The following is a 27,652-nucleotide window of genomic DNA, read 5'->3' on the forward strand; positions in this document are numbered from 1 at the left end:
ATGAGACAAAAGCACCCGCAGGGAAGCCGGAGAACTTCCTCTTCCCTCCCAGAAAATAAATTGCATCACAGTTCCTTTATTCTCACGTATTTTGTGCACGCACGGGCAAGTTCTGCGGTAAGAGTGACATACACTCCTTGTTTTTTTTGAGAGTTTCTGAAGCACGGTTTATTCATTTTCATTTTCCCGGGAAACCCGGTATTTACGCAAATGTCCTCGGTAGAAAATATATGAAATCTTGTATACAAATAAATAAGGAACAAAAAAAAAAAAATCAAGGAACATGGTATAAACGTCTCAAGTAAGCAGGTATGGAGTTTGGATGCTTGCAGAGCTTTGTAAACAATAGGCACCAAGTTACTTCCGGGTTGCGCAAAAGTCATGACGACCGCTGGTTTGAAATGACGATGACAAAAGTTCAATTAATCGGAAAGCCCGTTAATGTCTGAATTGTAACATGTGTTAAGAGTGGCGTCATCGGTGGATGGCTACGTTTCTGCCGCCCGGAAGTACGTCTGACGTCATGGTGGAAAGTACTGTTTGGCGTGTATTGTGTTAATGCATCAGTGCATTTCTTGCAGCGGTTACAGTGTTCTTCATCAGCATGGCCACCGTCATTGGACCAACGCCGCCGGGGACGGGAGTGATGAAGCTGGCTTTCTCTTTAACACCTGTGACCAAAAATAAAAACAAACAAACAAACCAAGATCGACATTAACAAAATAAAAACATATTGCCCATGATATCATGCATATCCAGAGGTGGGTAGTAACTAGTTAAATTTACTCCCTTCCTTGAATAAAATATGACTAAGACTGATAAGTGCCATATTTTCCGCACTATAAGGGGCACCTAAAAGCCTTCAATTTTCTTAAATACGACAGTGACATTTTCTGCTCCGGACTTCCGGTTTAGACAGAACACAATGAATTGTGGTTGAAGTCAACAAAGTAATACAGTGCCTTGCAAAAGTATTCGGCCCCCTTGAATCTTTCCCACATTTCAGGCTTCAAACATAAAGATATGAAATTTAATTTTTTTGTCAAGAATCAACAACAAGTGGGACACAATCGTGAAGTGGAACAACATTTATTGGATAATTTAAACTTTTTTAACAAATAAAAAACTGAAAAGTGGGGCATGCAATATTATTCGGCCCCTTTACTTTCAGTGCAGCAAACTCACTCCAGAAGTTCAGTGAGGATCTCTGAATGATCCAATGTTGTCCTAAATGACCGATGATGATAAATAGAATCCACCTGTGTGTAATCAAGTCTCCGTATAAATTCACCTGCTCTGTGATAGTCTCAGGGTTCTGTTTAAAGTGTAGAGAGCATTATGAAAACCAAGGAACACACCAGGCAGGTCCGAGATACTGTTGTGGAGAAGTTTAAAGCCGGATTTGGATACAACAAGATTTCCCAAGCTTTAAACATCTCAAGGAGCACTGTGCAAGCCATCATATTGAAATGGAAGGAGCATCAGACCACTGCAAATCTACCAAGACCCGGCCGTCCTTCCAAACTTTCTTCTCAAACAAGGAGAAAACTGATCAGAGATGCGGCCAAGAGGCCCATGATCACTCTGGATGAACTGCAGAGATCTACAGCTGAGGTGGGAGAGTCTGTCCATAGGACAACAATCAGTCGTACACTGCACAAATCTGGCCTTTATGGAAGAGTGGCAAGAAGAAAGCCATTTCTCAAAGATATCCATAAAAAGTCTCGTTTGAAGTTTGCCACAAGCCACCTGGGAGACACACCAAACATGTGGAAGAAGGTGCTCTGGTCAGATGAAACCAAAATTGAACTTTTTGGCCACAATGCAAAACGATATGTTTGGCGTAAAAGCAACACAGCTCATCACCCTGAACACACCATCCCCACTGTCAAACATGGTGGTGGCAGCATCATGGTTTGGGCCTGCTTTTCTTCAGCAGGGACAGGGAAGATGGTTAAAATTGACGGGAAGATGGATGCAGCCAAATACAGGAACATTCTGAAGAAAACCTGTTGGTATCTGCACAAGACCTGAGACTGGGACGGAGATCTATCTTCCAACAGGACAATGATCCAAAACATAAAGCCAATTCTACAATGGAAAGGTTCAAAAATAAACGTATCCAGGTGTTAGAATGGCCAAGTCAAAGTCCAGACCTGAATCCAATGGAGAATCTGTGGAAAGAGCTGAAGACTGCTGTTCACAAACACTCTCCATCCAACATCACTGAGCTGGAGCTGTTTTGCAAGGAAGAATGGGCAAGAATGTCAGTCTCTCGATGTGCAAAACTGATAGAAACATACCCCAAGCGACTTGCAGCTGTAATTGGAGCAAAAGGTGGCGCTACAAAGTATTAACGCAAGGGGGCCGAATAATATTGCACGCCCCACTTTTCAGTTTTTTATTTGTTAAAAAAAGTTTAAATTATCCAATAAATTTTGTTCCACTTCACGATTGTGTCCCACTTGTTGTTGATTCTTGAAAAAAATTAAAATTTTACATCTTTATGTTTGAAGCCTGAAATGTGGCGAAAGGTTGCAAGGTTCAAGGGGGCCGAATACTTTTGCAAGGCACTGTAAACTACAAAATCAAACCAGAGGAACCGACTGAATCTCCAAATTTGATTCAGCACGACATAGATGAGACTCAAAGACTTTCTGTGCTGCGTGTGAACTGCTGGAAGCGCCTATAGACCCCAATCACCAACGTCACACAATCACGTGATCGCTGTATTGTGCCGCCATACTGTCCGTCATTGTGTGTCTGTATTGTCAATGATCGTAGTTTCAAAAGGTGGATTCACTTGCAAATTACGGAAGCCCCCGGTGCTTTCAGTCGCTGTAAACTCATTGGATGAGTTGCAAAAAAGCCGTTATTTGGAAAAGCTTCGGTGGATCCAGTCGCCAGATCCATATTTGATGCCCAAACCGATGTTTCCTCCCGTCCGGTCCCGTCCCGTGCGTCAGAGGTCGTCCTGAGACCATAATATTTCCAATCATACACCAGTTTATGTCACGATGAGAAGTTGGGTACCCAAAATCGGCACCGGCCCGAATATAAACCGACATTTGGTCAGCTGAGCGTCACCGTTGTCACGATTGTAAAATGAAACTTGATCGACAACGGGCGGTGTGTGCCGAAAAATAGCTGCCTGGCGTGAAATGTCCCCCCTGACGGGAGCGCTTATTTATAACGCTTTATTCACGTGAAAACATCAAATGTTTTCATGGACACATTACAGTAATGGATTTACGACTGTAAGATCAGTTTTAAATAATTAAATTACACAAAATATTATTACTGTATTTTAGTAACAAATCGTGGACTGGGCCACATAACCATCTTTGAACAGAAATGTGTTAGTCTACAGGTTTTCACGAACATATCCCAATGACAATCACACAGGTATGACATATATTAGTTCAAGCAGAATAAAATAATACATATTAACGGTACAAGAAAGTCGTTTCCGTGTGGGCGCTCCCGTCAGGGGGGACATTTCACGCAGGGCTGCTATTTTTATGCACAACACCTGTTGTTGCGCTCACCTTCTTTCTGCGCGACCGTGGCGACGAGCTTCGTAGTCTTCATCTGATGATGTCTGCGATCATTTTGCATCACGACTATTGATGTTTTTGCCGCTGTCTGACGGCTGTCGACACAAACGCATCATCGACCGAGATAAACAAACCGTGCTGCTCTAGAAATTTGCCCTTTTAACAATGGGCACACAGTAACTACTAAAATGACTGTTTATCTTCTCTGTTACTGCAACCAACCGGTACACATGCCTTCATCATTTTGATTAATCAACGTTAACGATTGTCAGGAAGATTTTTAGGTTCGTTTACTAGGCGATGATTCCTTAGACAAGCAGAAAAACACGCAGTAATAGGAGGAATGTACGTAGCGGTAATATGTAAACACTGGTGTATGTAAATCTGATGTTGGTAGATTTTTTTTCTTCTTGGAGCTGAAATGCATGTGTGGTACCTTAGCATTTTAAAAAAAAATTTTACATAGCGTTTTGAGAGTTAGTGTCATATTTTCAGAATCAAAGCACCATGTACCGGAGCAGCATTCCGGCCCCGAATCTTATACCGGAACTGCGTTCTGGCCCTGAATCTTATACCGGAACTGCGTTCCTGACCGTTCTGGCCCACCTTTACCCCTGCCTATATATGAAAACAGCTTTAAAATAGGCCATTCAATGAAGGTGCGCCTTAAAAATTTTGGGAAAATGAACAATCAGAGGGGATGGTTACTAAAAAAAAAAAAAAAAATTTAAACTTGTAATCACTACAAAATCTGAATGTCAAAAATTGATATTCGATATTTTCTGCGTCCTATATGGTATACTGGGGACGGGTTTCAATAAGCTTCGGCTTCTCCCGTCAGCCCTTTTCTTTTCGGGTTGAATTAATTGTAAACACATATAAATGCTGTATGTTTGTTTGGATTTGTCATGCCTGAAGGGAAAATGAATAAATAAATAAAAATAAATATACTCCAATGCGCCTTATGGTGCAGAAAATACAGTACTATCGTCCAAAAGACTAAGACGAAAATTATAAGGTCTATTTATTATAAAGGTATTTACCCTCAAAATCCACATCTCCAATAAGCTTCACTTTTCCCGTTTTGGGGTCCACAATACGGTTGATGCCCACGTCAATGACTGCCGCACTCTCTTTTACCATGTCCGCTGTGATCAGACCAGGAACACCTAAACACAACGGTGAATAAGCACCGAGTCACAAACTGTTTTCCGCATATTAAGCACCATGAAAAAAAAGTCATTTGACAAACATTTTGTCCAAAAATTTGGATTAAGGCACACAAATTACCTGCAGCGGCAATAATAATATCCGCCAAGCTGGTGAGCTCCTTCAGCCGCTCCCTCGGCGTACATCTGTGAGCGATGGTCACCGTGGCGTCACCTAAAACCAAATCAATTGGTAAAACAAAAAACACAATCACCCTAAAAAATGATGCCTTGGTATTAGTGGCATACCGAGGTATGATGTCAGCGGAATCGGGGAGTACTAAGAGTAATAACTGCACAATATGTACGAGGGCTGCAGCTATCAATTATTTTAGTAATCGATTAATCTAACAATTTATTAGTTTGAATAATCGAGTAATCGGATTAGGAATATTTAATGCATTGCAGAATACATTTTAGGAGATGCAAAACAAAAGCTTGCAAAGATTTCCCATTCAAAGGAGCATTAAATGCAAATTCAAAATTAAAATTCCTGAGTGCTCCTTCAAACTATGCAGAATTGCATAGGTAACCGTCAGCCGACCCGAGCCGACTCTCGTTTTTTGGTCTCATGAACACTGTATTTACGCCCACCACATTTTTTTTTTTTTTAACCTTCTTTTTAGTGTGCATTCTTTCTATAAGCTACTTTATTAAAAGTATTCACAATTAGGTTAGGTAAATTGAATGATTCAAATGTATATAGCTCTTATTTCAATCTCATTTTACACTTATCATAAAATTTTTATGTAGTGTTTTGGTATAGTTTGGAACAAATTAGGTGATTTGCTCGTAAAACAAGGTTCATTATATGAAAATAATCATGATACAAAGGCTACTCTGGAACCAATTAATTTTGTGTCTTGACTCTTGACGTATCACTGTGCTTCTGCTCTCATACAGTGCCCTCCATAATTATTGGATTTATAATAATTATGTGTTTTTTAGCTTCTAATATATATTTTTTAATTCAAATAGTATGGGACCTTAATGGAAAAAAAGAGAAAAATCCAACCTTCAATACAAGTGCATTTATTCAGTGGGGAAAAAAATCCCATATAAAGAAATAATTATTTGACATCAAATAATGTGTGTCAAAATTATTAGCACCCCTGGTGTTAATACTTTGTACCCCCCTTTTGCCAACAAAACAGCACCTAATCTTCTCCTATAATGTTTCACAAGATGGGAAAAGACAGAAAGAGGGATCTTCAGCCATTCCTCTTTGCAGAATCTCTCTAAATCATCCAGAGACCTGGGTCCTCTCCTCTGTACTCTCCTCTTCAGCTCACCCCACAGGTTTTCAATGGGGTTGAGGTCTGGGGACTGAGACGGCCATGGGAAGAGCTTGATTTTGTGTCTGGTGGACCATTTCTGTGTAGATTTGGCCATATGTTTAGGGTCATTGTCTTGCTGAATGACCCAGTGGCGACCCATCATCAGCTTTCGGGAAGAGGGCAACAGATTTTGATTTAAAATGTCCTGGTATTTCAAAGCATTCATGATGCCATGCACCCTAACAAGGTTCCCAGGGCCTTTGGAAGCGAAACAGCCCCACAGCATCACTGACCCACCCCCATACTTCACAGTGGGTATGAGGTGCTGACTACACACCAACAAGCTGTTTGGGAGGCATGCACGGAGAAAACCTTTCCTCACTCACAATCATAAACGCAAACGTCTGGAGTTCGCCAAGCGGTATTGGGGCTTCAACTGGGACCGCGTGCTGAGCTTTTTGGCAACAAACACTCTAAGTGGGTCTGGCGTGCCACGAAAGATGCGCATGCTGGAAAGCACCTCATACCCACTGTGAAGTATGGGGGTGTGTCGCTTCCAAAGGCCCTGGGAACCTTGTTGGGGTGCATGGCATCATGAATGCTTTAAAATACCAGGACATTTTAAATCAAAATCGGTTGCCCTCTTCCCGAAAGCTGAAGATGGGTCGTCACTGGGTCTTTCAGCAAGACAATGACCCTAAACATATGGCTAATCTACACAGAAATGGTTCACCAGACACAAAATCAAGCTCCTCCAATGGCCATCTCAGTCCCAAGACCTCAACCCCATTAAAAACTTGTGGGGTGAACTGAAGAGGAGAGTACAGAGGAGAGGACCCAGGTCTCTGGATGATTTAGAGAGATTCTGCAAAGAGGAATAGCTGAAGATCCCTCTTTCTGTCTTTTCCCATCTTGTGAAACATTATAGGAGAAGATTAGGTGCTGTTTTGTTGGCAAAAGGGGGTTGTACAAAATATTAACACCAGGGGTGCTAATAATTCAGACACACATTATTTGATGTTAAATAATTATTTTTTTATGTGGGAATTTTTCCCCACTGAATAAATGCACTTGTATTGAAGTTTGGATTTTTCTCTTTTTTTCCCATTAAGGTCTCATATTATTTAGGAAAAAAAATTATTAGAAGCTAAAAAACACATAATTATTATAAATCCAATAATTATGGAGGGCACTGTATGTTTCCCCTAAGCATCTTCATTACCCAATACTATAAAACTAAACCCGGAAAAGAAAAAAAAAAAACATCGACATAGTGTCTTAACCGCAGAGAACAAGGTAGAAGAACAGTTCTGCCTGTGCCGATGTGGTTGGGATATCGGAATGAGAAGCTCATAAAAAACACAGTTAAGCTGGAAGTCTTTATATGGACACAAAATGATTATCCCTCTTGATACTGAAGTACAGCAAATGTCAGATACTTGAAGACACATATTTTGCTGTTATATTTGTGAATATTGAAAACTTTGTTTTTTTTAAATCCCTGACCTATTTGTGGATCTGAAAAACGTGAAACGTGTATGCATTTGTCTAAATAATAGGGGTGTAACGGTACACAAAAATCTCGGTTCGGTGCGTACCTCGATTTTGAGGTCATGGTTCGGTTCATTTTTGGTACAGTAAGAAAACAAAATGCAAAATATAAATGTGCTAGTTGTTTATTACACACCTTTGAACAAAAGGAACATTAGCCTATACAAAACTAGAATTCTGCTCAAGAAGTAGCGGGTATTTAAAGATAATCCAACAACAATTTGCCTTTCAGACCCCGCGTATTGGTCAGCTTTCTTTCTGAAAGACAGAAGAAAAAAGAAGTCCTGTGCTAAAGAGAAAAGCATTTCCAATGACAAAGATTTTAATATGTATTTTACAAATGAAATGCCTCAATTAAGCTTTTTTTTTTCTTCTTATGAACAGTTTTCAAAAGCTTTATTGGTGGATTTTCTCAAGTTAAAGCGCCACACAGAAATTAATTAATTTAATTGTGTAAGCAGGATCTGTATATTATTCTTATTATTTAATTACAGGTGTTTTAGCGCCATTCAATTTATTTTATTTAAATGGTCTATTATTAATTTATGTGTTTATATTTTACAAATGTGATATAATATTCATTTATATTGTATATTTTGTGTTGTATAACTTTAGTTCCGATGTGAATATTAGTTCCTACTTGTTTTGTTGTGGTAGGAGGATTTTGTATTGAACACGGGGCCGTGTTGGTTATTATTATAGCAGAGAAGACAACTGTAAATCAACAAAGACAAGTCAACTGCGCCCTGATCTACCACTCAGGAGATCAGATGGACTCAAAAAGTGGGTTACGATTGCATATTAGTTTGAAAAATTGACTGGATCCACCGTATTATTACACGAGTGACATCCGGCCCGATCCTAGCTTGTAGTATTGACGCAGAAGGGCCGCGTCTCGCGTCAAATAATAAACTCTGCCGTTCCTTTCGCGTGCATCACGTCTAGCCGCTTTTAGGATGCGTCTGAGACCCAGCCCCACTGTGACTGGTGTGCATTGGCTGACTGACTTTAACGCCCACGTTTCACTGCGTTCTCGTGGCGGCCACGTTGTCGCGCCGTTGACGTTTTTGGGTTATACTGTCCTACCGTGTTGGTCCTCATTATGGTAGAAAAGACGGAGTAAATATAATCTACACAAAGAAACTGTAACCCGATCGGCTCACAGCCTCGAAAAGTAAGGGTTACATTACGTCAGAAACTCGTTCGGTACGCGTCCGTTCCGAACCGAGCACCAAGTACCGAAACGGTTCAATACGACTACATGTACTGTTACACCCTTAGTAAATAATGTTAAGGAAAATCTCTCTTTATACTAGTCATCTTACAATGGTATGAAAAAGTATCTGAACCTTTTAGAATTTCTCAGATTTCTGCACAAAATCACCATTAAATGTAATCTGGTCTTTGTCAAAATCACACAGATGGAAAAAAAAAAGGGTCTGCTTTAACTAAAACCACTCAAACATTTATAGGTTTTCATATTTTAATGAGGATAGTTGGCAAAAAATGACAGAGGGGAGAAAAAATAAGTAAGTGAACCATCACATTAAATATTTTGTGCCCCCACCCCCTTTGGCAGCAATAACTTTAACCAGACGCTTCCTATAGCTCCAGATCAGTCTGACACATCGATCTACAAAACTGCTTTGGTTCAGATTCCTGGGATGTTTAGCATGAATCGCTGTCTTTAGATCATGCCACAGCATCTCAATTGGGTTTAAGTCTGGACTTTGACTTGGCCACTCCAGAACGTGCATTTTGTTCTTCTGAAACCATTCTGAAGTTGATTTACTTCTGTGTTTTGGATCATTGTCCTGTTGCAGCATCCATCCTCTTTTTAGTTTCAACTGTTTGATAGACAGCCTCAGTTTTTCCTGCAAAACATCCTGATAAACATTTGAATTCTGTCATTAATGATTGCAAGTTGTCCAGGCCCTGAGGCAGAAAAACAGCCCCAAATCATGATGCTCCCTCCACCATGCTTCATGGTGGGGATAAGGTGTTGATGTTGGTGAACTGTTCCATTTTTCCTCCACACATAACGTTGTGTGTTACTCCCAAACGATTCAACTTTGGTTTCATCAGTCCACAAAATATTTTGCAAAAACTTCTGTGGAGTGTCCAAGTGCCTTTTTGTGAACATTAAATGAGCAACAATGTTTTTTTTAGACAGCAGTGGCTTCCTCCATGGAGTCCTCCCATGAACACCATAGTTTTACATATAGTTGATGTGTCCACAGAGATATTGGACTGTCCCGGTGATTTCTGTTGGGTTCTTTTTTACCTCTCTGAGTATTCTGCGCTGAACTCTTGGCGTCATCTTTAGTGGACGGCCACTCTTTGGGAGAGAAGCAACAGTGCCAAACTCTCTCTATTTGTAGACAACTTCTCTGACTCTCGATTCATGGACATCCAGACTTTTCAAGATGGTTTTGTATCCTCCCCCAGTTTTATACAAGTCAACAAAACTTGATCGCGGGTCTTTAGACAGCTCATTTGACCAGGCTATGATGCACATCAGACAATGCTTCTCATCAAGACATTTCTTCCCAGGTGTGTGTTTTATAGTGGGAAGGTTAGCTTTAAACCACTCATCAGTGATTGGGCACACGCCTGACTTAAATTGTTCGGTAAAAATTGGTTTAAATTGCTCTTTAAGTCTCCTTAGGCAGAGGGTTCACTTACTTAGTTTTCCCTTTCTGTCATTGTTTGCATGCTATCCTCATTAAAATATGAAAATCTATAAATGTTTCGGTGGTTTTAGTTAAAGCAGACACTGTATTTTCCTCTGTGTGATTTTGACACAGATCAGATCACATTTGATGGTGATTTTATGTAGAAATGTGAGAAATTCCAAAAGGTTTAGATACGTTTTCATACCACTGTAGCTTGACTAGATGTACTCCAAAGTGAGAATGCATTACCAGCTTTGTTCATTCGCTAAAATTATTTTTTTTAAATTACTGTATTAGTACTCCTACTGTTAAATACTCTCATGTATTTTGAATAGCTGGCATGCACATTACTGATTCATTACTGATGCAACTGATTCAAGTGCACAAGCAGAACGCAAACTGAGTCATGGGGGAAAGTTATGGAGAAAAACGCTTAACTTCAACCGAACACATTTTCTTCTCGTCTGTCATCGCCATTCTTAAAGAGTTGATCCATGCAAGTAAACACGGCTCAAGAAAGGTTTGCGCAATGATCGCAATGAAAGTATGTGTCCTTCACTCATAGCTGAGTAGTGACCTGGAGCCACGGATACAAGCACCATCCCACAAGGCCAGATTTAAGGGCGATAAGAATGTGGCGGAAGGAAAAGCGAGTCAGAACACATCAGTACCACCACATCACATACCTGTAGGTTTCTGTCTACGTGTCACCATCAAGCCAGCAAAGAACGTTATGAACATTACGGTACCGAGATAGTCGAGTAATGATTATTATTTGATTATTTTTGTAATTTATTTGCAAACCACTAATAGGCTTACATTACGATCCTATTAGTCTGGAATGAACAATGGGAAGTAAATATTATGCAATTTCAGTTGCACGAGTTTTATTGTTTGTCTGATTCCATACAACTTATCTCTGATTTCAAATCTGTCTTCAGTTTTTTTTTTTCTGTAGTTTTTATGCAGTTAGCATTTTCGATATTCTGATATTAGCAGTATTTCATACAGAATCGTTATATATTGTCCCCCAGTACTAGTTTTCAGGCCTGTGCAAAGTAATATACATTTTCCTGAATTGTTGTCAACAGTAGCTTGCCATAACTGACTGATTTTCACCTATTGGAGCACTGAAGTAAATCAATGTAGTACAACACATGTCACAATTTCTCTATTGTTGGTCTCCTAAGTCTGGCAGTTGTATAAAACATGGCGTAACAGGTATTATTTGGCTATGTATTGTTATTTTGGGACAATTGTTTTAAGTGTCAGTCATGTACCCACTTTGTTTATTAAAAAGAAAAAAAAAAAGCTTTACGATATGTTTTTTGCTGCATAAAAATGATCTTGATTTACAGAAAAACAAAGTAGAGCTTACAGGGAAAAAAAACTAGCTTGAAGTACCGTATTTTCCACACTATAAGGTGCACCGGATTATAAGGCGCACCTTCAATGAATGACATACAGACCCTGACAAAAGTCTTGTCGATTATCCATTTTGTAGAAACAATTGCTAATAACCTGAATTTGAATTATTCATTTGGTTTCAGAAATGGCTTACAGTTGTGGTCAGAAGTTTACATACACTTGTGAAGAACATAATGTCATGGCTCTCTTGAGTTTCCAGTTATTTCTACAACTCTGATTTTTCTCCGATAGAGTGATTGGAACAGATACTTCTTTGTCACAAAAAAAAAATTCATGAAGTTTGGTTCTTTTATGACTTTATTATGGGTTAACAGAAAAAGTGATCAAACCTGCTGGGTCAAAAATATACAAACATGGATCTGAAAAAGCAAATCATTGACTTGAACAAGTCAGGAAAGTCACTTGGAGCCATTTCAAAGCAGCTGGAGGTCCCAAGAGCAACAGTGCAAACAATTGTTTGTAAGTATAAAGTGCATGGCACTGTTTTGTGACTGCCACGATCAGGAAGAAAACGCAAGCTATCACCTGCTGCTGAGAGAAAATTAGTCAGGAGGGTGAAGATTCAACCGAGAATCACCAAAAAGCAGATCTGCCAAGAATTAGAAGCTGCTGGAACACAGGTGTCAGTGTCCACAGTCAAGCGTGTTTTGCATCTCCATGGACTGAGAGGCTGCCGTGCAAGAAGGAAGCCGTTGCTCCAAAAGCGGCACCTTAAGGCTCGACTGAAGTTTGCTGCTGATCACATGGACAAAGATAAGAACTTCTGGAGGAAAGTTCTGTGGTCAGACGAAACAAAAATCGAGCTGTTTGGCCACAATGCCCAGCAATATGTTTGGAGGAGAAAAGGTGAGGCCTTTAACCCCAAGGGCACCATTCCTACCGTCAAGCACGGTGGTGGTAGTATTATGCTGTGGGGCTGTTTTGCTTCCAATGGAACTGGTGCTTACAGAGAGTAAATGGGATAATGAAGAAGGAGGATTACCTTCAAATTCTTCAAGATAACCTAACGTCATCAGCCTGAAGATTGGGTCTTGGGCTCAGTTGGGTGTTCCAACAGGACAATGACCCCAAACACACATCGAAAGTGGTAATGGAATGGCTAAATCAGGCTAGAATTAAGGTTTTCGAATGGCCTTCCCAAAGTCCTGACTTAAACCCTATTGAGAACTTGTGGACAATGCTGAAGCAATACTGCACCAATTCTGTCAAGAGGAGTGGTCAAAGATTCAACCAGAAGCTTGCCAGAAGCTTGTGGATGGCTAGCAAAAGCGCCTAATTGAAGTGAAAATGGCAAAGGGACATGTTACCAAATATTGGCGCTGCTGTATGTATATTTTTGACCCAGCAGATTTGATCACTTTTTTTCTGTTCACCCATAATAAAGTCATAAAAGAACCAAACTTCATGAATGTTTTTTGTGACAAAGAAGTATCTGTTCCAATCACTCTATCAGAGAAAAATCAGAGTTGTAGAAATAACTGGAAACTCAAGAGAGCCATGACATTATGTTCTTCACAAGTGTATGTAAACTTTTGACCACAACTGTATATGAAAGCTAAGACCCTCCCAAATTATGTATATTTGTTTCACTGAAAAAAGACACAAATGTCAAATTCTGGCAAGACAAAAATTTGTCGCTTACAGAAAGTAGTGTGAAAATTGAACAAAATATACTTCAAATACAAAAATATGTTACATAAAATAAGCGAATTAAGTCGTGGTGCTGTGAGATCCAAAATGAATATTTTGTATGACTTCTATGGGCTTTGGCAAGGATTCATAAAATTTATCGATGAAGTCATCAGGAACATTTAAAGAAAGCAGTCTTGCATGCCTCCGAGAGTTCATCAACATTCTTAGGTTTCGTCTTCCATGCTTCCTCTTTCATCCTACCCCAGACATGCTCAATGATGTTCATGTCTGGTGACTGGGCTGTATAAAGGCCCAAAACCCCTGAAGTCCCAAAATGTTGATTTATAATTGGTCAGTGAAGAAAACAACAGTTTGGACATTAAGTTCAAGGTGTCCTGAAAAATGTATGTTGTGATGGAGAGTGTTATTTGTGTTTTTTTAAGTTATTATTAGTGCTGCAACGATTAATCGATTAACTTGAGTACTCGATTAGAAAAAAATACTTGAATTAAATTTTTTTGCTTCGAGTATTCGTTTAATTAAAGTGGCGTTGTAATGGTTTATTTTGAAAGTGTCTGCATTTAGTTTTATTGATTAGGGCGAATACAGTGCCTGGTCTCCCTCTTTTCACATAGCTGAATGCAACTGCTCCCTGTTAAGACAAACGTAAGCTAAGTTTTTGTTTGAGCTAATGTTTTTTAATTCATTCATAATTTAGTTTATAGGTATATTTAGAAGTTTTTTGTGGGAATATGTGTCTGAACCATTTGTTAAGAGCATTTTCTAAAAAACTTTTGCATTTTATCGCATTTAAGCTAGCAGACTTTTTCTATGTAAGTTAGCCTATTGTTATTTTGTTGTACACAGATCCTCATAAAAAAAAAAATAATAAAAATAAAAAAATACCGTTTGAGGCTTAGCTCAGGTATTTTAATTTTTCATATTCCTTATCCGATTACTCGATATTTCGAACTAACTAGTCAATCGATTAATCGACTGCCAAAATATTCGATAGCTGCAGCCCTAATTATTATGGTGCAATTTTGTAAGCCCGTTTTTGTTTGCAAATTTGTATAAATCTGTCAACAACAACGAAAAAAAAAAAAAAGTTGCGACTCAATACTGATTCATATATAAGGCACATCGGATAATAAGGCGCACTGTCGGCTTTTGAGAAAATTTAAGGCTTTTCGGTGCGCCTTATAGAGCGGAAAATACAGTAATTTCTAACTATAACATATTACTTTTTGAAAGTAAGAATTACAACTAGTGCTGCAACGGTTAATCGATTAACTCGAGTATTCGATTAGAAAAAAAGATTCAAATTAAATTTTGCTGCTTCGAGTATTCGTTTAATTAAAGTGGCGTTGTAATGGTTTGTTTTGAAAGTGTTTGCATTTAGTTTTATTGATTTGGGTGGATAAACGGCCCTCTAGTCGACCTCATTTCAAATGGCTGAATCCATCTGCTCCCTGTTAAGACCAACATTAGCTAAGTTTTTATTTGAGCTTTTTTTATGCATTCGTAATATAGTTTATAGGTATATTTAGCCATTTTTTATGGAAATATGTGTCCGAACCATTTGTTCAGAGCATTATAAAAAAACATTAGCATTTTATAGTATTTAAGCTAGCGGACTTTTGCTATGTAAGTTAGTGAACTGTTCTTTTGTTGTACAGAGATCCTCATTCATTTTTTTTATATATATACAATTTGAGGCTCAGCTCAGGTATTTTTTTTGTTTGTTCCTTATCCGATTACTCGATTATTCGAACTAAATATTTCATCGATTAATCGACTACTAAAATAATCGATAGCTGCCGCCCTATTAACAACACTGTTCGTAAATACCCCGAAATCAACAGGAAGTGACCGATGACCAGGAGGTCACCCGGAAATGCCCAAAAAGGAAAAGGAAGTGACCGAAAATCAACGGGAAATGACGAGAAATGCCTGGCTTCAGCTGCCACTGACGGCCATAGTGGGAGGGTGGCAGCGAATGAACATTCTCGTTCATTCGCTGCCACCCTCCCAGTTCAAACAGATTGGATGTCGACTAGTGACAAACTCACAGCAGAAGGATGAAAATAGCTTGTTTTTCTGTTTATTAGTTAGTTTAGTTTACTAGGACTGCAGAGCAAAGATGACTTTGATATGTCGTGTTTATCACACAGATACGTGGGTAAGCTTGGCAAATCTTCATCCTCAAACGCTAATTCCAGAAAACGCCTTTCCAAATCCCCTCACAACTTCCTGCAACCTTATAAGGTGGCCTTAGCCGTTGGAGTCCCCCCTCACACACTAAAAACACTTCCTGGTGGTTCTTTGTGGTTAAAATTTGTAAGGAAAAATGGGAGCATTGTCTTGATGTTGAAATGTTAATGGGTATGATTAATTGTGGTGAATTACACAATTATACATTCTTATTGACTCAAAAAAATAGGTTTAACTGTCATTCATTAGCTTTTAGGTGTTATTGACTGCAACGTAAGATGATGCATCATTCTGAGATTTAAAAAGAAACCTGTTAACTCGACTGATCGGCGAATGATCGCTCCAAGCCCTCCTAGGCAAAATAGATTGGACGTCAAGCGCTGTCAATGGCTGTCGTTTTCGTCAACGATGGCGCTTACGAAAATATTTCATCGACGAACAATTTTTTTTCATGACGAGTCAATAACAAGCTAAAAACATATCTTGGGAGACTAAAACTTAGTTGAGTTTCTGTCAATATGTGACATTTTCTGTTTTGTACAATGATATGAAAATGTGTCTGAACCTTTTGGAATTTCTCACATTTCTGCATAAAATCACCATCAAATGTGATCTTTGTCAAAATCACACAGATGAAAAAACTGTCATGCTCTAATTAAAACCACCCAAACATTAATATTTTTCATATTTTATTGAGGATAGTATGCAAACAATGACAGAAGGGGAGAAGATATGTAAATGAACCATCACATTTATTATTTTGTGAAAGCCCCTCCCCCCCTTTTTCGCAACTGGACACTTCCAGTAGCAGCATATCAGTCTGGCACATCGATCAGGACTAATCTTCTTTACAAAACTGCTGTAGTTCAGTCAGATTCCTGGGATGTCTGGCATGAATCGCTTTCTTTAGGTCATGCCACAGCATCTCAATGGGGTTCAAGTTTGAACTTTGACTTGGCCACTCCAGAACGTGTATTTTGTTCTTCTGAAACCATTCTGAAGTTCTGTGTTTTGGGTGATTGTCTTGTTTTAGCATCCATCCTCTTTTTAGCTTCAACTCTCTGACAGACGGCCTAAGGTTTTCCTACAAAACAATCTGGTAAACTTTTGAATCCATTCTTCCATTAATGATTGCAAGTTGTCCAGGCCCTGAGGAAGCAAAACAGCCCCAAATCATGATGCTCCCTCCACCATGCTTCATGGTGGGGATGAGATATTCCAGTTGATGAGCTGTTTCATTTTTCCTCCACACATGACGTTGCGTGTTACTCCCCAACAATTTAACTTTGGTTTCATCAGTCCACAAAATATTGTGCCAAAACTTCTGTGGAGTGTCCAAGTGCCCTTTTGCGAACATTAAACGAGCATCAATGTTTTTTCTAGACAGTAGTGGCTTCCTTCGTTGAGCCCTCCCATGAACACCATTCTTGGCCATAGTTTTACATATAGTTGATGTGTGCATAGAGGTATTGGACTGTGCCAGTGATTTCTGTAAGTCTTTAGCGGACACCCTAGGGTTCTTTTTTACCTTTCTGAGTATTCTGCGCTCAACTCTGGTGTCATCTTTGGTGGACGGCCACTCCTTGGGAGAGAAGCAACCGTGCCAAACTCTCTCCATTCGTAGACAACTTCTCTGACTGTCGATTTCTGAACATCCACAATTTTAGAGATGGTTTTGTATCCTTTTCCAGCTTTATACAAATCAACAATCCTTAATCGCACTTTTTCAGGCAGCTCTTTTGACCGAGCCATGATGCACATCAGACAATGCTTCTCAACGAGACATTTCTTACCAGGTGTGTGTTTTATAGTGGGCAGGGCAGCTTTGAACCTCTCATCAGCGATTGGGCACGCACCTGATTTAAATTGTTTGGTAAAAATTGGGTTCAATTGCTCTTTGGGTTTCCTTAGGCCAGGGGTGTCCAAACTTTTTGCAAAGGGGGCCAGATTTGTTGTGGTAAAAATGTGGGGGGCCGACCTTGGTTGACGCCCTTTACGTAGAACAATATGTTTAAGCAAATTTTAGCAAGCCATTCTGTGTGTCACATTTGCTTTATCATTTTTTTTTTATTAATAATGTCAACAATCTCGGAACTAGCCTTTGAGGCATTCTCTTTCGATTCTCGGGTTCTTGCGAAATACTGCTGCTGTGAAATTAAACTAGCTTCAAGTTGCTTTAATTTCTCGCTATGTATCTTCCCTGTAATCTTGTCGCACATGTCAGTGTCTCTTGTTTGGTAATATCGCTTCACATTGAACTCTTTCAAAACAGCGACTGTCTCTTTGCAAATGAGGCAGACCCAGTTGTTGCGTATTTTAGTGAAGAAATAGTCCAATTTCCACCTATCCCTGAAGCGTTGGCCGTTGCAGTCAACTTTCTTTTTTGTGTTGTGACCATTTTAGAAAATTGGGAGTTAAAGGTCACACTGGATAATGTTGCTTAGAGGGCTGCTGCCTTTTCGTGGGTAAATGAGGAGCAGCATTTAGTGTGTAAGCTACTTCATATGATGGTAGCAGTACTGCTGACCAATTTATTCAGTCTGTGTGCGGGCCAGACGTTATTGATTTTATGACAGAGGCTGGGGGCCGGATGAAATTTGACCAGGGGCCGCATTTGGCCCCCAGGCCGGACTTTGGACATGTCTACCTTAGGCAAAGGGTTCACTTATTTTCCCCCCTTCTGTCATTGTTTGCATGCTATCCTCATTAAAATATGAAAACCTATGACTGTTTGGATGCTTTTGGTTAAAGCAGACACTGTATTTTCATCTGTGTGATTTTGACAAATATCAGATCACATTTGATGGTGATTTTATGCAGAAAATTCCAAAGGTTTAGATACTTTCTCATACCACTGTATGCGTTTGCGTATGCATTTTTAATTAAGTTTACAGCTACAGTTTGTGGAGTTGCGTGTGAGCCATTTGCTGTGAGAATTGCAAATACGTTAGCATTCGTAGCATTTAAGCTAGTGGATTTTTGTGAGGCAAATTAGGCTAATTTAATCCACAAAATTAACATATTGATCAGAATAGATGGACTTTTACGCACTAATTGTTTTGTGTCAACTGTTTTATTGTTAAAATGTGTGTCGTTTTGAACATTTGTATTAAAGCTTTACATATTGTCAAAAGTGAAGGAAGTAAAAAGCTTCAAAAAGAACAATTGCCTCTGTTGCTGTATGTCAAGCTGAACAACTCCACGTTTAGTAAGGACAGAACGTGTCGTATTTATAAAGTCAAGTAAAAAAATAAAGATACTGTGAGTTACTATAATTTTTTATGCATCGAACATTTAATGACTTTTAACGACCCGCATAAACCCTGAATAAGAATTGTCGTCCAAAAGACTTGCGACAAAAATTAAAAGGGCTGCCAAAAACAACACCGGATGACACCATTATTTTCAAAATTATCCAAGGACCTCAAGCAGATTGTACGACTGTCAACATCAATAGCACTGAAACATTCAAACATTAAATGTTATCCCCCCCCCCCGCCACTCAGTAACTCACCGCCAGGGCGTTCATGGTTACGATCAGTATGCAGCAACATGGCAATGGGCATCCCGACATTTTTGGAGCGTCCAGCAACCACAACATTCTTCCCCACCGTCTCAATACCTGCGTAGCACATTTTCAAGGAGAAATAGTTGGGAGTGAACAATGCTTGGAACCTCAATGACAAAAAAAAAAAAAATTATGGTGTAATGCATTTTAAATTACATTCTTAGCGAATTTAAGCCAAGGTTAAACAAGAAGAATGATAAGCATCTGATGATGAAGGAAATGTTAAAAGTCCATATTTTGCACACAGTAAACATTTTTGAAGACAACTTTTATTAGAGCTTTAACTCATCGGCTGCCAATGACAGCGACAGACGTCCAATTCGTTTGAACTGAAGAACTGGGAGTGAATGAACTAATTGTACGTCCACTAGTGACTAACTGAAATTCACAGCAGAAGGATGAAAAAAGAAAGCCACATGATTGGACAGCTGTCATTGTCAATGGCAATGCAAAAGTTAAAGTATATAGTATTCTCATGTGGATTCTTTTTATTTCCCCTAATCATTATTTTTTTCCCCAAAGAAAAACAATATTTTATCTTGTTTTTTTATTAATTATTACTTGTGTAATATAAAATTAAAATTAAAAAAAGGCTCCATTAGTTTTTATTTGTATTTATTTTCTTTTGTTATTTAATACTGTATTTATTATTATAGAGTATTTAAAGTAAAGAAAAACATATATGTATACATTTTTGTTGATCTTTTTTAAAAATATTATCTTAAAGAATAACTTAAAAAAGTAAAATAAAAAACGACAACAATGTTTTCTTATTCATTTATATTTTACATATAAAAACAAATATAGTATAAATAATATGTATAATATAATAACATATAACAACAAATAAATAAAGTATAAAAAACAAATATTGTATCTAATTTTCTTGTTTTTTATTATAATAAAAAAAAAAAAAAAAAAACTTTAAAATATGTTTATATTTATTATCATTATTTATTTGTTTTTTGAAATTTTTTTATTTTTTACCTTTGCCAGTTGGTGAAACCTATGGAAGGCTCCTCTGGTTTTTATTTGTATTTTTTTCTTTTGTTATTTCATATTTATTATTATAGAGTATTTAAAGTACAAAGGACTTTTTATTAAAAAGCATAAATTTTTGTTTATCTTTTTTTTTTTTTTAAATATTATCTTAAAGTATAACTTAAAAAAGTAAAAGTAAAAAAAAAAGACAACAATGTTTTATTCATTTATATATTTTACATATAAAAAACAAATATAGTATAAATAATATATATAATAATATATAATATAATAACAAATAAATAAAGTATAAAAAAACAAATATTACATCTAATTTTCTTGTTTTTTATTATTAAAAAAAAAAACCATTTAAAAGATGTTTATATTCATTATCCTTATTTATTTATTTATTTAAAAAAAAAAAAATTTTTTTTTTTTTACCTTTGGCAGTTGGTGAAACCTATGGAAGGCTCCTCTGGTTTTCATTTGTATTTATTTTCTTTTGTTATTTCATATTTATTATTATAGAGTATTTAAAGTAAAAAGTACTTTTTATTAAAAACTATAAATTTTTGTTTATCTTTTAAAAAAAATTATCTTACTGTGTAACTTTAATTAAAAAAGTAAAAGTAAAAAAACCTTTTCTTATTTATTTGTATTTTCTTATTGAAAGGGAAAGTTCTCATGATTTCTGCCTAAAAATAATTATTTGTGGCTTCTGCAATAGGTCATACATTTTATACTGAAAGTCCGGTTTCAAGTACTCTCAAGACAAACAGCACATTTGCATTTTCCCTCTTTCAAAACATTTACTCGAAACTGTCATTCAGAGCACTTCAGTCCACATAAAAAGCAAGTACTTTTGTACTTTTACTGGAGTAGTTTTTCTTAAATACTTGTATTTTTACTTAAGTAATTTTGTAGACCTGTAGCTGTACTTTTACTGAAGTAAATAAAAGGTGAATACTTCAACCATCACTGATTATTAGAAAGGAAACTTCAGTGCGAATTGCACGGTGAACCATTACAATGAGTCGCCATCTAGTGGACGTCATGCGTCAGCAAAAGTCAATAGCTTCCTAGAAGCAGTAATAACTAGCCTTGAAAACTAGAATAAAAGAGGGTGCGTTAACCTGATCTTTTGATGATCTCCCAGACGGCTGCGGGCGTGGCAGGCACCATGGATCTCTGGTCAAGACACAGCTTGCCGATATTCACAATATGGAAGCCGTCCACGTCCTTCTCTGGTGCGATGGCGTTACACACGGCTCTTTCGTTTATGTGCTCTAAAATAATAGAAAAAGTATGTAACCGGAATGACTGAAAATCAACATGAACTGACGTGAAATGCCCCAAAATGAAATCATTGTCTGGCATTGGCTGCCACTGACGGCCATAGACGTCCAATTCATTTGAAGTGGGAGGTGGCAACAAATAAACATCCCTCCCACTTCATTTGTTTATTCGTTGCCACCTCCCACTTCAAATGAATTGGACGTCTACTAATGATAAACTCACATCAGAAGGATGAAAATGCCTCGGTTTAAAAAAAAAAAAAAAAAAGTTTTATTAGTTGTTTTGTAGAATATCTTAAAATTATGTAGTAGCTTCTGATTTAGTGGATCACCAAATACCGACGAAATAGAATTCCTATGACCCTACCTCAGAGTAGGAGCTAAAAAGGTTATAGGAACTCGAGGTCCTGGTCTCTAGTTCTGACATGTGCGAGAACAGCAAATGACGTCATCGGCCCCCAAAAAGTTCTAGGAACTGCAGGTGGTTCCTACAATACGAAAGCGCCTTCTGTTTACCAGGAAGTGGCAGCTGCACCAACAGTCCGCTGACCCGCCAGTCTCGGTTCATCTTGTCTATCAGATCCAGCAACTCCTCCTGAGACACTGAACTCGGCCGCAACACTGTGTCACTGGAAATACCTGCATAAAAAAAAGGGGAAAGTATTTAAAGCCACCTAGCATATGAAAATAAGTGCAGTGGTACCTCAAGATACAAAAGAAATTGTTCCGGAGTGGGTTTCGTATCAAGATGTTTTCATATAAAAAAAAAATTGTACATGTAACTCGCCTATTTTGTCCAAAGCTATGCTAAAAACACACCACTAAATTTGCTGTCAAGTCCTTTGATTAGCTGTCTTTATTTGTAACGTTTTGTTACTAGTGGCAGTTAAGCGCAACTAGTTTGTTATGCTCATTTATCAGACGTTGTCACATGACTACTTGAGCTTATAGCAAACAAAGCGTGCTAAAAGATGAGCTAACAGTTTACGGAGCTCCTAAAGGGACATTAATATAAATTTAAACCATCTGGTGCGCACGAGAAACAATTTGGTGAGCACCAGGTGGTATGTGGTGCGCGGCAATAAATAATCCATTGTATGTGGTGCACACGGGAAAACTATCTGGTGTGTACCAGAAACAATTTAGTGAGCACCAGAAAGTATGTGGTGCGCACCAGAAACTATCTGGTGGACACGAGATATTATATGGTGCGCACCCGAAACTATCTGGTGAACACCAGAAACTATTTGGTGCGCATCAGAAAAAAATTGGTGTGCACCAGACAGTATGTGGTGCGCACGATAAACTATGTGGTGCGCACCAGAAACAATTTGGTGTGCACCAGATAGTATGTGGTGTGCACCAGAAATAATTTGGTGAGCACTAGATAGCATGTAGTGTGCATGAGAAACCATCTAGTGTGCACCAGAAACAATCTGGTGAGCACAAGATAGCATGTGGTGCAAACTACAAACTACAGTGCCTTGCAAAAGTATTCGGCCCCCTTGAATCTTGCAACCTTTCGCCACATTTCAGGCTTCAAACATAAAGACATGAAATTTAATTTTTTTGTCAAGAATCAACAACAAGTGGGACACAATCGTGAAGTGGAACAACATTTATTGGATAATTTAAACTTTTTTAACAAAAAACTGAAAAGTGGGGCGTGCAATATTATTCGGCCCCTTTACTTTCAGTGCAGCAAACTCACACCAGAAGTTCAGTGAGGATCTCTGAATGATCCAATGTTGTCCTAAATGACCGATGATGATAAATAGAATCCACCTGTGTGTAATCAAGTCTCCGTATAAATGCACCTGCTCCGTGATAGTCTCAGGGTTCTGTTTAAAGTGCAGAGAGCAGTATGAAAACCAAGGAACACACCAGGCAGGTCCGAGATACTGTTGTGGAGAAGTTTAAAACCGGATTTGGATACAAAAAGATTTCCCAAGCTTTAAACATCTCAAGGAGCACTGTGCAAGCCATCATATTGAAATGGAAGGAGCATCAGACCTCTGCAAATCTACCAAGACCTGGCCGTCCTTCCAAACTTTCTTCTCAAACAAGGAGAAAACTGATCAGAGATGCAGCCAAGAGGCCCATGATCACTCTGGATGAACTGCAGAGATCTACAGCTGAGGTGGGAGAGTCTGTCCATAGGACAACAATCAGTCGTACACTGCACAAATCTGGCCTTTATGGAAGAGTGGCAAGAAGAAAGCCATTTCTCAAAGATATCCATAAAAAGTCTCGTTTAAAGTTTGCCACAAGCCACCTGGGAGACACATCAAACATGTGGAAGAAGGTGCTCTGGTCAGATGAAACCAAAATGGAACTTTTTTGGCCACAATGCAAAACGATATGTTTGGCGTAAAAGCAACACAGCTCATCACCCTGAACACACCATCCCCACTGTCAAACATGGTGGTGGCAGCATCATGGTTTGGGCCTGCTTTTCTTCAGCAGGGACAGGGAAGATGGTTAAAATTGACGGGAAGATGGATGCAGCCAAATACAGGAACATTCTGGAAGAAAACCTGTTGGTATCTCCACAAGACCTGAGACTGGGACGGAGATTTATCTTCCAACAGGACAATGATCCAAAACATAAAGCCAAATCTACAATGGAATGGTTAAAAAATAAACGTATCCAGGTGTTAGAATGGCCAAGTCAAAGTCCAGACCTGAATCCAATGGAGAATCTGTGGAAAGAGCTGAAGACTGCTGTTCACAAACACTCTCCATCCAACCTCACTGAGCTGGAGCCGTTTTGCAAGGAAGAATGGGCAAGAATGTCAGTCTCTCGATGTGCAAAACTGATAGAAACATACCCCAAGCGACTTGCAGCTGTAATTGGAGCAAAAGGTGGCGCTACAAAGTATTAACGCAAGGGGGCCGAATAATATTGCACGCCCCACTTTTCAGTTTTTTATTCGTTAAAAAAGTTTAAATTATCCAATAAATTTTGTTCCACTTCACGATTGTGTCCCACTTGTTGTTGATTCTTGACAAAAAAATAAAATTTTATATCTTTATGTTTGAAGCTTGAAATGTGGCGAAAGGTTGCAAGGTTCAAGGGGGCCAAATACTTTTGCAAGGCACTGTATGTGGTGCGCACGTGAAATTATCTGGTGCGCACCAGAAAGAATCTGGTGAGCACCAGATAGTATGTGGTGCGCACCAGAAAGAATCTGGTGAGCACCAGATAGTATGTGGTGCGCACCAGAAAGAATTTGGTGAGCACCAGATAGTATGTGGTGTGCACCAGAAAGAATTTGGTGAGCACCAAATAGTATGTGGTGCGTACGGGAACAACTGGTGTGCATGAGAAACTTTCTGGTGCGCACCAGAAACAATTTGGTGAGCACCGGAGAGTATGTGGTGCGCACAAGAAACAATTCGGTGAGCACCAGATAGTATGTAACACGCACAAGAAACTATCTGGTGTGCACGAAAAAACTTGGTGTGCACGAGGAACACACCACGCAGTCTTTCCAACTGTCTGGCTGCCTATGAGGCAGATTGCCGACAGAGCATGATTTAATGGAACTCTTAAATAGTTTCTGGTGCGCACCAAATACTTTTCTGGTGCGCACCAGCTGGTTTAAATGTATTTTATTTCTGTCGATATCCCTTTCAGGGCTCTGTAAACATTGCTTGCTAGCAATTTCATGTACTGTTTGTGCCTTGATAAAGCATTGATTGTAAGTGATATTCTTTTGTTTCATTTCCATTGGCATACTTATTTCATTTGTTTACACATGATCTTTCGTGTGATGAATAATGTTTTCGTAATAAGAAGCGAAGAAAGCTCTGGATGAAATGAATTTTTCATGTACCAAAGCTTTAGTATTTCGAGGTACCATTGTACTTTCAAAGCATGTCATATCTCAAGGTGTTTTTTGTACTGATGCAGTGTCTGGAAATGTATAACAACTAACCTAAAGTGCTAGCAGCACGGGTTTTGTTCCTAACGTAGGTTCTGCTGGCCGGGTCGTCCCCCACGAAGACAACTCCTAGATGAGGTCGCATGTTACCCTGAGCGACGAGCTCCTCCACATCCCGTTGAATCTCTCTATTGAGCTGACGGGCCAACGTCGCCCCCGAAAGGACCACAGCAGCATGCCTGGACAGATTGTAGAATATCCTTGAATGATTGTATTGTATCCTTGTATTTACCATAAATACACCACTAAATGAAGGCAGCATCAATCTGCACACGTTAAATAATTTGTTCCGACTGAAGTTCTGATGAACACGCAAATTGTAGTATTTTTAGTGTTCATGAAAACATCGCATCCGATCATTTTAATCTGAATACTGCTTGGATTAAGGTCATTTTATCCACTCAAAAGGAGCCAATGTTTATTGGTTAGGGCCCCAAGCAACTGCCCTGCTTGCTTATCCACTAGCCCCGCCTCTGCCTGAGCTAAGTATGGGCAGTAGGCGGGGTGAGAAAGTTCATTAAAACACATATTACATTAAATTAACACATAATAAAATAACTACACGGCAATGGGCATCAAGGGGTTCGGAAACAATAAGAATGTTTGTAAGGCAAAATGCCGTTTGGGTGACGATTTGACCTAGCCATGGCTAGCCTGCAGTGTTTAATGTGATCCAACCGCCACTAAAGGAAACATCATTTCTGACATTCGTCGCATTCGTGCAGCTTTAATGATTTCGGCCTCTATTCCCTCACGCGACTCTGCTCTTAATGTAATGTTTTGTTGTCAAACAAGATGTATGACGGCTCCCCACTAAATAACCCAGCACCTGCAGTAGTATCTGCGTTGAAGAAACCGCACGTCCATCCCCTATTTCACGCCCGTTACACTTAAAAAAATCCCCCGACACTGACCTCGCGGCCGACGAATGGAGAGGTCTCCGTTGACTGTCGAATTTTCTGTGTATCCGCAGCCTAGCTCGCCAAGAGCGGCGGGGGTCCGCCAGCCTGCTCCAAAACGTCCAGTAGGAGCGTAGCGGTGAAGCAGACGCCGCCATGTTTGCGCGTGAGCGCGAGACTGCGCGTGAGCGTTGTCATAGTGATACAGTAGCGGGAAGCTAAGAAGCGCTACATGCTAGCTGACAAAAAGTAGTTATTGTAGCACACCCTTCTCTTGTCATCATTTTCTGTTTACACCCTATGTCCTCTGGGTCAAAATGGCCTGTCGTCACCAAACCTACAATTTAAGAATCTTAATTTCATTTCAAACACCAAATTTCAAATTGCTTGAAAAAAACAAACAAACTTGTCCTTTACAGCAATATTTGTGAATGTGCGTTGTCATAGTGATACAGTAGCGGCAAGCTAACGAGCGCTACATGCTAGCTTATGAGTCAAAAGAGTAGTTCCTGTAACACAAAATGACTTCTTTAAGTAGGATTTCATGGAATTAAACGTAATATTAGTGTCATATATTTGTTAATAATCAGTAAAATGTTGAAACTGTGATAAAACCCAAGTTTATTGAATTAGAAAGACAACGTTGACTCTGCTTAAGTTTAACAATACGTAAAACACCATATTTTACATGTTTTATATTATTGTTTGTATTTTATGGTTTATCATAGACCATTATCCATATAATGTATTATTTAAATGATTATATATGTAATCATCATAAGAAACCAGAGAGAAAAAAATATTGTAGTATTGCTAATTTGCTAGTGGCGCAACTACACCTTGAGCAGCGAATGCGCCACATATGGGCGCGAGCCGACAGGGGGCGCCGTCACGGTGAACCCCCGCGATCACATTGCAGTCTGTCTCCTTGTCATTCGATTTTGTTGTTTAGTTTGTTAAAGAAAAATTATACATTGACAACAAATCATATCAGCGCTTTGCGACCCCTAAAAAAAAAACTTAAAAAAAAAAAAAATTGAATGAACATGACTTTTGTCTGATTTGTGTACTGAGAAATTCTTTTTATGTTTTATACTCAGAACATTTATTAAAAACTTTAACAAGTTTTATGTACTTGAAACAGTACAGTATTAGACTGCAGTTAAATCAGGAAGCACTAATAGAATATTATTTTAGAAGGTAATACTTGTGTGGTGACCCTTTGTTGACATAATTCACCCACCTTAATTGTGTGTCTGATTGGCCGAGCGCGTTACCGTCTGCGTCACAGTCACGTGACTAGACATTATAAAGAGCTGCGTGCGTTCCGGCTCAAGAGAAAGAGTGCTAGTGACGGGATCTGTCGTTCACTTGAGTAAACGAATCCATTCCGGATCGTTCAGTAAAAAGATTCGTTCAA

General features: G+C 38.8%; 1 protein-coding gene across 1 annotated transcript; it reads right to left on the reverse strand.

Annotated features, from left to right (window-relative positions):
* Window positions 1-523: 523 nt before the first annotated feature.
* Window positions 524-26,410, reverse strand: LOC130913970 (bifunctional methylenetetrahydrofolate dehydrogenase/cyclohydrolase 2, mitochondrial-like). Its single transcript, XM_057832970.1, has 8 exons — window positions 26,248-26,410; window positions 25,328-25,512; window positions 21,903-22,025; window positions 21,225-21,377; window positions 19,057-19,164; window positions 4,848-4,940; window positions 4,601-4,726; window positions 524-671 (listed from the first exon to the last, which is right to left on the reverse strand). The coding sequence occupies exons 1-8, from the start codon at window positions 26,388-26,390 to the stop codon at window positions 556-558; spliced, it is 1,047 nt and encodes a 348-aa protein (XP_057688953.1). The 5' UTR covers window positions 26,391-26,410; the 3' UTR covers window positions 524-555.
* Window positions 26,411-27,652: the final 1,242 nt, after the last annotated feature.

The sequence above is a fragment of the Corythoichthys intestinalis genome, chromosome 3 (assembly GCF_030265065.1).
Source record: "Corythoichthys intestinalis isolate RoL2023-P3 chromosome 3, ASM3026506v1, whole genome shotgun sequence".
Lineage (NCBI taxonomy): Eukaryota > Metazoa > Chordata > Actinopteri > Syngnathiformes > Syngnathidae > Corythoichthys > Corythoichthys intestinalis.

Bases quoted from the DNA above. Each gene is read 5' to 3' on its own strand.
- LOC130913970 (XM_057832970.1), bottom strand. From the start codon at position 26,390: ATGGCGGCGTCTGCTTCACCGCTACGCTCCTACTGGACGTTTTGGAGC. The intron at 25,513-26,247 runs GTCAGTGTCGGG...CAATCTGTCCAG, and splicing joins CTCCATTCGTCGGCCGCGAG to GCATGCTGCTGTGGTCCTTT. The intron at 4,941-19,056 runs GTGAGTTACTGA...ATTTGGTTTTAG, and splicing joins TAACCATGAACGCCCTGGCG to GTGACGCCACGGTGACCATC.